Raw genomic sequence first — 12,559 nt, 5'->3', positions numbered from 1 at the left:
GTACCTTGACTCCTCAAATTTCTTGGGGAAACCCTCATGGCCTGTTTCAGTCCACTGCAGCTCCCATAAGCCCCCTGCCCTTTCATTATCTAAGCCAACAATTTGCCACATCCCAACAACAAAATCTGATTAATTTGAGTTCGGCTGTGATTTTCAGTTAGTAGCACATACGTAACTTACCGAGTCCAGCACAACACCAAAGCTGACCATCACCCGAGAACATGTCCACTACTGAGGAGGCTCTTCAGTTTAATCAGGTTTATCAGTCTACTCAGACCTTAGAAGGTGTTTTTGTAAAGAAGCCATTTTTGGGTTGCCAAGGTGTTGCTAGGCTGTTGCTAAGGTATCCCAGGTGGTTGCTAATGAGTTGCTAGGCCGTTGCTATGGTACTCCAGATGGTTGCTTTGGTGTTCATAGGCCATTGCTATGGGAAACCAGGTGGTTGCTAAAGCATTGCAAATCCATTTCTATGGTATTCCAGGTTGTTGCTAAAGTGTTGCTAGGCCCTTGCTATAGTATTCCAGGTGGTTGCTAAGGTGTTGCTAGGCCGTTGCTATGGTACTCCAGGTGGTTGCTTAGGTGTTCATAGGCCATTGCTATGGGATACCAGGTGGTTGCTAAGGTGTTGCTAGGCTATTGCTATAGTATTTCAGGTCGTTGCTACGGTGTTGCTAGGCCATTACTATGGGATACAAAGTGGTTGCTGAGTTGTTGCTAGTCTGTTGCTGTGGTATCCCAGGTGGGTGCTAAGGTGTTGCTAAAGAAGAGCCACTTCTTTAGAATAAGACTTTAATAGCTAATAAACAAGCATTGATAATATATAAAGATGGAATATATCTTTTTTTATTTACGTTTTTTTATATTTATATTTTGTAGATAAGTATTCTAAAATGTACCCCCCCCCAAAGTGTATGTAACCACCTGGTACATATATATATGTCAATGTAAACGGTGTGTAGGTGATAATAACGCTAGAAAAAAAAATATTTTTTTTTCCATCACCTGTATTCAAAGAAGCCCCACCTCCTCTGCTACGATTGGCTAACAGCACCTTCCCGACAGGCCAAGCCTAATTCAAGAGGCGGGGCTTTCTCGAGTAAGGCGTGTGTCCCGGACGTTGCCTGTCATAGACGTTCAGAGTTTGTTTTCGCAGCGCAGCTTCAGTTTCCTCGTCAAACATGGACTTCGACTTAGCTTCAGGTATGAATGAGCGAAAGAGAGCTGTTCACACTGCTGTACACAGCGTTACACTCACCTCTCTCTCTCTCTCTCTCTCTCTCTCTCTCTCAGCCGTTGAAAAGGACGGAGAGGTGAAGAAGGCTGAGGGCCAACAAGTGGAAGGCATCTTTGGTTTTGGAAAGAAAGACAAGGACAAGGAAAAGAAGGTGAGGCCACCGCTTAAACATCACATTCAGCTTTGAGAAGTTTAATACACGCTGATATTAAACATGTTCTTATGTTTTTACTGTGTTATTAATTATGAAATTAGATATGAGGGGCTTAACAAATTGTATCACAGTCACGTCAGCTGAGAGGGGCCGAACTGGTGTGTGAGAGCTGTGACAACAACCATCATAACAAACCAGGAAAATCGTTCCGAAGGCTTAAAGGGCAGCTCCACCCAATTTTCAAAATTTCTGCATATGTAAATGGTTGAGATGTAAACAAAGCCGTTCAGAGTGGTTTGGTGTGAAATGCTCCATTCTAGAGAAACCTACCAAGTCATAGTGGTGGTGATAGGAACCAGACGTCCACCTTTAAAAGCTCCCTCACAGAAAGTTACTACATGAATATGTTATGAATGCGCTGCCTGATGATTGAGACACTGTTTTATGATAGTTTTGTGATAATGTTTTGGTTTAAAATGAATTTGAATCCATTTATTTCAATCCTTTTATGGTGGAGGTGGTACATGCTGGGAGTTGTAAGGCAAAATAGTCCTTTAGACTTTCCATATAAAATGTTCCATATTAACTCAGAAGACTTGTGTAGGTTCACTGGTGGTTCTGGATAGTAAATAAAATGGCTATATTTGTGTTGTAGTCATGGCGACCCCTGGTTCCTATCACCACCACAGTCTGTACAATGAACCATTTCATGTCAAACCACTCTGAATGACTCTGTTTACATCTCAAGGACTGAAATACTCAGACATTTAGAATTGGTGGAATTCCCCTTGTTGGTCCATTTGTTCTGAAACGTTCACACAATTTAAAGGTGGTTGGCATAAAAATGTAAACAGAATGTCAAGGTTTTGATATGACAGCAGTGATGTCATCACTTCTGGACCAACTCCAAATAACTTTATAGGAGAACAAACATTCTTCATTTTACAGTGTAATTTAATGTAACCAGATATCTTTTAAGCAATTATGGACCGTTTCTTTTGGTCCGTTCATAATGAAATTTTAATAAAATGTGAAGGGCTCATGAAGTTTGCAAATTATGCAAAAAAGTTGACGACGCTTTTGTAATGTTATAAGAAAATGCAAGTTGCATGATAGAAGCTGAAAGACTGGTTACTAAAGCATTGATCCATGAGAGGCCGTGCATCACTGTGATTGTACCACAGGGAAGGGTGTTCTTAGGCACGACGTGACGTGGAGTAAAACTCCTTCCCTGTGATAAAATCACTGTAACGCACAGCCTCAAGTGGCTTATTGCTTTTAATATAATAGTGTAATATAACAGTGTCATGTTACTATTACCGTTAACTGTCATGACAGAGGATAATAATAACTTCACACTGTTATTTTACTGAACAAAATCTGTTTTTTCATGACTACACACTTAAAAAGATGCTTCTTCAAGGGTTCTTAAGTAAAGGCAATGGTTCTCTTTAGAATTATGGGTTTTATATAAAATCATGGGTTCTATATAGAACCATTTGCATGCTTTAAATGGATCTTTGCATGGTGAATTAGTTCCTCAGATTCATGGAGAAGGTGTTGTAGATGGTTGTACATATAACCTTTTTTAAAATGGTTCTACATAGTGCCCGAAAGGGTTCTTAACTTTGCAACAATAGAAGAACCCTTTTGGTGCTATATAGAACCATTTTCAGCTATACACTCTTTAAAAAAGATGGTTCTTCAAAGGTTCTTTAGTTAAGAAAATGGTTCTATGTAGAACCCTGAACACTCAAAGGACCATTTGCATGATTAAATGGTTCTTTGCATCGTGAAAGCGTTCTTCAGATTGACGGAGAATGTATATATAGCAACTTTTTGGAAAGAATTCTATATAGCACCAAAAGGGTTCTTCTGTTGTTGAAAGCTTGACATAGTAATGATAGAAGAACCATTTTTGGTGCTATAAAGAACCCTTTCTATATAGAACCGTACGTAACATATTTTCCAATCTGAAGAACGCTTTCGTGATGCAAAGAACACTTACTCATACAAAGGGCTCTTTGTCTATTCAAGGTTCTGCACAGAACCATTTGGTTTACTAAAGAACCCTTGAAGAATCATCATTTTTCAAAGTGTATACAGCGCATTCTCCGTCAATTTGAAGAGCCAGTTTACCATGAAAAAGAACCAAATGGTTCTATATAGAACCCATGATTCTAAATAGACCTATTGCCTTTACCAGAGAACCCTCTTTAAGTGTGAATATCAGTGTTATGTAGCAGGTCTCAAGTAAAGCATAACCCAAAAACCAAACCAGTCTCTTTGGGTTCTGGTGTCGTATTTGTTATGTATGATCTGTAAAGACGTGTCCATTCATCCCTCTCATCTGTTCAACAGGGCGAACACAAGGATAAAGACAAATGTAAGGAGAAGGACAAGTGCAAGGACAAAGACAAGGAGCACAAGAAGTCTAAAGACAAAGAACACAAAAAGCCCAAAGAGCATAAGAAGCCCAAGGAGCATAAGAAGCCCAAAGAGCATAAGAAGGGAGGCCATGGCTCATCTTCCTCCTCCAGCGACAGTGATTAGGTAATTCACTTTTAATGCCAACAGTCTGTAAGCCTCATGCTAGCTCCCAGTTTCTGAGTGGCCTATAGCTGTTAAGTGGACCTACCTACTCAGCGAAGCCATCCAGCTTCAGTCCACCCTTGGTTTGCCCAAGGTGTACCCAATGTGGGGTGTCAATAGGCTGATGTATTCATACTGATTGTTGTTGACAGCAATTTTACAGTAAAACTTTACCTCGCTATATGCAGTCGAGCCAAAAACAAGCATTGAAAGCTAATTGTACCTGTTAGCATCATGCTAACTGTATGGCTAAACTTCAACACTGTTTTTAGTCTGGATTAGCACTCCATCATAAAACCATTAGTCATTATGCCAATTAGCATTGTGCAGACTAACTCATCACAGACCTCAAACTGCACTGAGTAGTATCTCAAATAGACGTACATTATTAGATGTAATTTCTGATGCTGTCTGACTGTAAAAGTGGATGAAAACCATAGCTTTTATGTAGCATAGCTAAAAATCATAGTAGCTGCCATCTTAAAGTCTGAATTTTGTCCTTTATCTATTTGTCTATTTTATTATTTGTACATTTATTCCAGGGTTGGATAGTAAAGGAAAACATGTAACGGTGTTAAATATTCTGCGTTGAAATTTGCAGTTTTGAATGATAAACATGTCACATTCGAGAATTTTTTTAAGTTTGAGAAGAAGTGGGCGCTGCTGCCAGAAGAGAATTCTGAAGAATCAGCCCCACTAAGAGCAGGTCGTGTTTGTTTTTTTTGTTTTTTTTTTATTTAACCAGTCTAATGAATTTTAGTAGGTATTTTATTTTTATTGCCAGAACTACTAGCAACTACCTGGGATACCATAGCAATAGCCTAGCAGCAATTTAGAAACCACCTGGGATTCCACAGCAATAGCCTAACAGCACTTTTGAAACCACCTGGGATACCATAGCAACTGCCTAGCAACACCTTAGCAACCACCTGGGATGCCATAGCAGTGGCCTAGCAACACCTTAGCAACCACCTTGGACACCACAGCAATAAAGGTGCCATACCTCAGCAACCACAGCTGATACCATAGCAACTGCCTAGCAACAGCTTAGCAACCACATGGGATGCCATAGCAATGGCCTAGCAACACCTTAGCAACCACCTGGGATACCATAGCAATGGCCTAGCAAGACCTTAGCAACCACCATGGATACCACAGTAATGAAGTTGCCATACCTCAGCAACCACCATGTATACCATAGCAATGGCCTTGCAACACCTTAGCAACCCCCTGGGAAACTATAGCACCGGCCTAGCAACACTTTAGCAACCAGCTGGGATAGCATAGCAACTGCCTAGCAACACCTTAGCAACCACCTGTCATACTATAGCAACGGCCTAGCAACACCTTAGCAACCACCTGCAATAGCCTAGCAGCGGCCTAGCAACACCTTAGCAACCACCTGCGATACCATAGCACTGGCCTAGCAACACCTTAGCAACCACCTGGAATACCATAGCAATGGCCTAGCAACACCTTAGCAACCACCTAAGATACCATAGCAATGGCCTAACAACACCTTAGCAAACAGCTGGGATATCATAGCAATGGCCGAGCAACACCTTAGCAACTAAGAGAGAAACTATAGCACTGGCCTAGCAACACCTTAGCAACCCCCAGGGATACCATAGCAACTGCCTAGCAACACCTTAGCAACTACCAGGTAAACTACAGCACAGGCTTAGCAACACCTTCACAACCAAAAGATAAACTATAGCACCAGCCTAGCCACACCTTAGCTAGCAACCACCTGGGATACCATAGCAACTGCCTAGCAACACCTTAGCAAACACCTGGGATGCTATAGCAACAAAGTAGCCATACCTTAGCAACCAGCTGGGATACCATAGCAATGACCCAGCAACACATTACAACCGCCTGGGATCCCACAGCAATGGCCTTGCAACACCTTAGCAACACCTTAGCAACCACCTAGTTGAATTTGTTTTTCTCTTTATTTGAATACATGACTTTAAATGATAAGTAAGATAAGTGACTGAAGGTGAACATTGCATGAACATAATAATCCTTTGGATTAGGTTACATATTACATTCTTCATAAATAATCAATAATCTGTACTACATTTTAAAGTGACTCTCTCGCCCTGGACACAGTGCTGCACCACGGAAAGCATGACGGACGTGCTGAGTGCTGAATCTTGGGTTGGGCTGCTATAAACAGCACAGCCGTGTTTTCAGATAAAGCGAATCGTCGTAAAAATTTCCAAAGGTTTCACTCCAGCGCAGACTGACAGTCCACTGGGTGTGTCGGGGGTGTGAAACGGTCGGGAGGGGTTCGCTGTGGAATCTGAGACTATTTCCTGAGCAGCTCAGAGGCTAAAAGGCAGATAAAGCAGCAGGTTTCTGTATTTCTGCAGCCCCGCCCAGAGCAGTGGGTTAGCAGAGAGAACCTCTCTGAGCTGTATTACTCACCTGTGGGAGAGATATGATCTACATGCAAACTCGGTGAAGGAAGCCCCACAGGCATGATGTGATAACAGGTCACTTATCTAGAACAATAGACTCACATGTCCCTCACATAGCTGAAAGAGGAGTGTGCTAGGTCAACTCTCACTCCTATCAGACTCACAGCTTGTTCTACCACTCAGAAGAGACACTAAAGACACTGAAAGATCCTAAGATCCTAGCCATGTTCAGAGCACTGGTCAGTGAAGTTGGTCAAAAAGTACGGAAAAATGTCTTCATAAATCGCTAAAGAACTAGCTAACTAGAACAATGCATAGCCTGCACTCTAAAAGATGCTTCTTTAAGGGTTCTTTAGAAAAGACAGTGGTTCTGTTCACAATCATGAACACTCCTAGAACCATTTCATGCTTAAATGGTTCTTTATTTTTGTGAAATAGTTCTTCAGATTGGTGGATAATGCATTGTATATGGTTCTCTATATATTGTTCTCTATATAGCAGAACCCTTTTTGGTGCTATATAGAACAAGCTTAAATGGTTCTTTGCCTGGTGAAATAGTGAAGTGATGGATAATGTGTTGTACATGGTTATATAAAGCACCAAAAAGGTTCTTCTGTTACAAGCTTGACATCGTAACAGTAACAGAACCCTTTTTGGTGCTATACAGAACATGCTTAAATGGTTCTTTGCCTGGTGAAATGGTGAAGTGATGGACAATGTGTTGTACATGGTTTTATATAGCCCCGAAAAGGGTTCTTCTGTTACAAGCTTGACAATCACAGAACCCTTTTTGGTGCTATAAAGAACCATGTACAACACATTTATCTTATAGAACTAAATTAATCTATATAGAACCTTTTGGAAAATGGTTCTTTATAGCAACAAAAAGGGTTCTTCTGTTTCAAGCTTGACATCGTAACAATAGCAGAACACTTTTTGGTGCTATGTAGAACCATGTACAACACATTCTCCATCAGCACCATTTTACTAGGCAAAAAGCCATTTAAGCATTCAAATGGTTCTTTGAATGTTTATGGTTCTGTATAGAACCACTGTCTTTCCTAAAGAACTGTTAAAGAACCATCTTTTTTAAGAGTGTACATACACTCTTAAAGATGGTTCTTCCGGGGTCTTTAGTAAAGGCAATGGTTCTAGAACCATGGACACTCCAAGAACAATTTCATGCTTAAATGGTTCTTTGTTCTTTCCATGGTGAAATGGTTCTTTAGACTGGTGGATAATATGTTGTATATGGTTCTCTGTAGAACCTTTATGAAAATACTTCTTTATAGCACCAAAATGTGTTCTTTTATTATAAGCTTGACATCGTAACAATAGCAGAACCTTTTTTGGTGCTATATAGAACATGCTTAAATGGTTGGCTTTGCCTGGTGAAATGGTGAAGTGATGGAGAATGTGTTGTACATGGTTCTATATAGCACCAAAAAGCGTTCTTCTGTTACAAGCTTGACATCATAACAATCGTAGAACCCTTTTTGGTGCTATATAGAACCATGTACAACACATTCTCCATCAGCACCACTTCACTAGGCAAAGAACCATTTAAGCATGCAAATGGTTCTTTGAGTGTTCATGGTTCTGTATAGAATTGTCTTTGCTAAAGAACATACACTCTAAAAGATTGTTCTTTCAGGGTTCTGTATAGAACCACTGTCTTTCCAAAAGAACCGTTAAAGAACCATCTTTTTTAAGAGTGTACATACACTCTTAAAGATGGATCTTCAGGGGTCTAGAACCATGGACACTCCAAGAACCATTTCATGCTTAAATGGTTCTTTGTTCTTTCCATGGTGAAATGGTTCTTCAGATTGGTGGATAATATGTTGTATATGGTTCTCTGTAGAACCTTTATGAAAATAAAGATTGGTGAATTATGTGTTGTATATGGTTCTATATAGAACCTTTTGGAAAATGGTTCTTTATAGCAACAAAAAGGGTTCTTCTGTTAGAAGCTTGACATCATAGTAAGCGCAGAACCCTTTTTGGTGCTATATAGAACCATGTACAACACATTCTCCATCAGCACCATTTCACTAGGCAAAGAGCCAGTTAAGCATGCTCATGGTTCTTTGAGTGCTCATGGTTCTGTATAGAATCACTGTTTCTCCTAAAGAACCGTTAAAGAACCATCTTTTTTTAAGAGTGTACATGTGCATAACAATATTAAATCTCCTTGAAGACCAGCTCAGGTTATATGTAAATGAACGTGGTTTTCATCTGAAATGCTGTTCAAGCGTGTTGTTTGTTTATGTCTTAAAGTTCCATATGCAGATTATTAAAAATATTTCTATGATAATAAAATTGTTTTATTAAACATCCAGCAAAGTTTGAATGAAAACAAGTGGCTGGGTTATGAATAAACGGACCAACAGACGTTCTGCTGGCTAATCTGTGCTTGCTAGGTTAGCGTTTGCTCGTTAGCTTCCTCTCGCTAAGTTTCTCCGTCTATGCTAACAATTGTTGAAATTCCAAAAATGGGAAAAAGTGTGTGAAATTTTCTGCATATTCATGTTGTTTATGCTTGTCGTGCTCAGTGTTTAATGGCCTCAACTCTGCAACTTCCTTTGGGGTTAATAATGTTTACATTTATCCATTTAACACTGTTACCATTAGCTGCTGTTAGCTTGTTAGCTAGTCTGTTTTCTAGCTAACAGCTAGCCACAAAACAAAAATGGCCATTTTCTTTTAAGAAGTAAAGTTAGCGAATTAAATGCTTCTTCAGTCCAGAGCAGTGAGGCTTCCACATCCATGCAGGTGTCTGGAGGGCCGTGTTAGCGTTAGCATTAGCCGCAGCCATGTATTGTTGAATCCTGAATTTCGGCCATACTTGTGTCCATTTTTATAGATAAGTCATAGAAACCATATAAGCTAGTCTGTTTGAGATTACTGACCATCTCAACCTGGTTTGAGGAGAGCGATGATTTAAGCGAATGCTAATTGGCACTGTGTTAGCTACGTTAGCCTTGTAGCCTTCTAGTGCAAAACTAAGGAAGCAGATTTCAGACACCAAGCATGTCTTGGCTGACCGATTTCATTTGGAGTTAGTGGACAGTTGTGTACATTTTGATTTAACGACAAAGCATGCAAAAGTTTGTGCGACCCTGGTCAAAGTACATTTTGTTGATTTTGACGTTTTGACTCACATTTTAATGCATAATTGCTGTTCATATGAAAATATTGACATATTGAAGTCGAAGTAAAGCATAAAATGCAGCCTGTGCAAAAGTTGTGGCACACTTTATATTTTGTGGGTTTTTTTCAGTGTGTAAAACTCGGCAAATATATAGAAATTGAGCACTAAAATAGCAGAGAGTTCACTTATTTTCACATAGTAAATCAATAAAAGGTGTAATTTCAGCAGGAGGTGTTCAAGCTTTTAATGTTCCTCTGAAGAAACTTGGTTTTCTCAGGAACTGACATGAAGGATTTTGGAAAAAACACAGATGCCCTTTTGATTTCATGTTGATCTTTGGGTAAATCAGGTTCTGATAAGATCTCACTGCGTCAGGTTCCACCGTCTGAAAGCGTCTAAAGCTGTCAAGCCCAGGCCTTTGTACAGAAAGCCTCAGGCTCTGGCCTGGAAAAGCAGACAGACAGGTTTCTCTTGATGGACAGTGTAAACACTGACGCAGCTTCTCAAACCAGTCCGAGCTCCTTTACGGGGTGAAGTTTCACAGGTCTGTCAGAAAACGGCATCCTGGGTAGTTATGAGGAATTGTGGGAGTTCTACATTTCAGACTGTAGAGCAAATGTCCAAAACACTGTGACCTGAATACCTCAGAATGACCACTAGATGTCACTGTTGTTTTCCAGTGACACTTTCAATTCAGGGTGACATGAATATATACTCATATGCAAAAGTTTGGGCGCCCCTAGACAAATGATATGCTTTTGTTGAGAACATTGTGTGGCACAGTTACTGTTTATTTGCTGAATTTAACATTTTGGACAAGTAAAACATAAACATGGCCTGTGCAAAAGTTATGGCACATTTTATATTTTATGTTTGTTTTTTTTCCCCATGTGTTAAATTCTGCAAATACATAAAAATTTGGCCAAAAAAAGCGGCATTTAAGTTGCAGTCTCAGAAAATCAACTTTACAAAGTCTTGGAATATTAAGAGTTAATTAATAAATAAGATAAAATCTGTTTAAACAACCTGAAAATGATCTAAAAGAGGAAAAAAATTGAATTTTGGTGTTTGGAGTGTTTGCAGGAATTTATAGGCCATTTAGCTGTTAGCGACATTAGCATTTGGACACAACTCTTCCTTTAATCTTGTATACATGAAGTGATCACTTGCTGTCCGTCTTGTGGTGGCATCCAGGGCCACATTCTGACCAGCAGTTTTCGATATTTGTGAGGCCGCTAAATTTGAGATATTTATGGCTAATCTTTGACTTGGTTTGCAAATTTCACTGAATTTTGAAGATTCTGAGATTTTTGGTGATGGTTTTTACTGCCAGATGCTGCTCACTGATGCTTTTTTGTTTAATATGGCATTTTAACATATTGAGGAAAAAAAATAAAATATAAAACATAAAACGTGCCATAACTTTTGCACAGGCCACATTTTACAATTTTTTTCCCCCAAATTTTTTAAATTCAGCAAATAAACAGAAGTTATGTATTAAAATGTGCAGTTCTCTGTAGAGGATGTGTAAACTTATATTCTCATTTTTGCATACAACAGTAAGTATGTAAGTGAGTAAATAAAATACATAAAATGAAATAAAATAACATTGAAAAAATGTAAAACTAAGTAAGTAAATAAATGCATAAAATGAAAAAAGTAAATAAATAAAATAAATAAGCAAGTAAATAAATAAATAAATAAATAAGTAGGTTAGTAAGTAAATAAAGTTTAAAAAAATTAAATTAAAGAAGTAAGCAAGTAATCGACATAAAATAAATAAATAACCAAATAAACAAAAAAAAAAAAGTAAATAAATAAAATAAAATAGAACCCAATTTCCAAAAAAGTTGGGACGTTGTGAAAAATGTAAATAAAAACAAAATGCAGCGATGTGCAAATCCTATGTTTCATTGAAATGTAAGTAAATAAAATAAAATAAATAAAAATAAAAAAATAATAAGTAAGTAAACAAATAAATAAATAAACAAATAAATACATATACATACAAAAATAAAATAATAAATAAATAAAATTTGGTAAAAAATATAAAAGTCTATAAATAAGCAATAAAATGGGGAAAAAATCAAATAAATTTCATTACATTGAGTATGTTAATTACACTATATGGATTCTAAATTATACTAATTATTAATTGTATGTATTTTTATGTTCGTTGCATGTTCAGCATTTTAGAGAAAGAAAAATTTTGAAACAAATGCAGTTTCATTAACAGCCTGTCCTCCTTTCACAACTGTTCCTGAATGAAATACTGTTTACAGCTATGATGACAGTTCACTGTTTGTATCATTTAATAAGAACGATCTTGATTTATATCACTGCGCAACAAACACAGTTGGGAACAGAACTGGTTATCTGACTGTCTGGTCTCTGTTTCAGGGCTGAGAGCTCAGCTGAAGGAGGACGATCTGACTGCCCACACATTTAATGCATTCTGTGTAACACATACTGTGTATATACTTGTAATATTAGGAAAAACAATAAATACACTTTCTGAGTTAACACAGAGTCTGTGTTTGGTCTGTGGAGTAATGTGAGGATTCCAGGAGAAGAACCAGATCAACACTGCTGTGGTCTCTGGGTGTGAGTCTCAGCTCGTCCACACGAGGGGAGCCACTGTAGTTTCAAATCTTGACCAGAATCATTTTTACTCACCGTGTACCTGCAGGTTTGGCATATTTGTTGAAAAACCACACACAAAAACACACCAACAAATAAATGCATTAACTCGCGTGATCCATGCAGCATAATGACGGAAGAAGACCTTCGCCATTTTTGGATATTTTTCATTTTTTGACATGATGTAAAAAAAATATCAGCTGCTCTTTATGTTGTGTTGTAATTTTATGATGAGCTCACCAACAGAGATGGTCCAGAAGTACTTTGGAAAATGTCCAGTTGCATTACTGTCCACTCCAAGATAAGATCGTCACAAAAAACTCACAAAAAAAATACAGTTAATAAATAAATAAATAAAT

At 38.3% G+C, this 12,559-nt stretch overlaps 1 protein-coding gene across 1 annotated transcript; it reads left to right on the top strand.

The window, feature by feature from the left end:
* Positions 1 to 1,085: 1,085 nt before the first annotated feature.
* LOC118802297 (splicing regulatory glutamine/lysine-rich protein 1-like) lies at positions 1,086 to 12,087 on the top strand. Its single transcript, XM_036562795.1, has 4 exons — positions 1,086 to 1,200; positions 1,291 to 1,385; positions 3,750 to 3,941; positions 11,961 to 12,087. The coding sequence occupies exons 1-3, from the start codon at positions 1,179 to 1,181 to the stop codon at positions 3,939 to 3,941; spliced, it is 309 nt and encodes a 102-aa protein (XP_036418688.1). The 5' UTR covers positions 1,086 to 1,178; the 3' UTR covers positions 11,961 to 12,087.
* Positions 12,088 to 12,559: the final 472 nt, after the last annotated feature.

This window comes from Colossoma macropomum, unplaced genomic scaffold, assembly GCF_904425465.1.
Source record: "Colossoma macropomum unplaced genomic scaffold, Colossoma_macropomum, whole genome shotgun sequence".
Classification (NCBI taxonomy): domain Eukaryota; kingdom Metazoa; phylum Chordata; class Actinopteri; order Characiformes; family Serrasalmidae; genus Colossoma; species Colossoma macropomum.
Note: the sequence above shows the minus strand (reverse complement) of the source record. Positions and strands in the feature narration are given on the sequence as shown.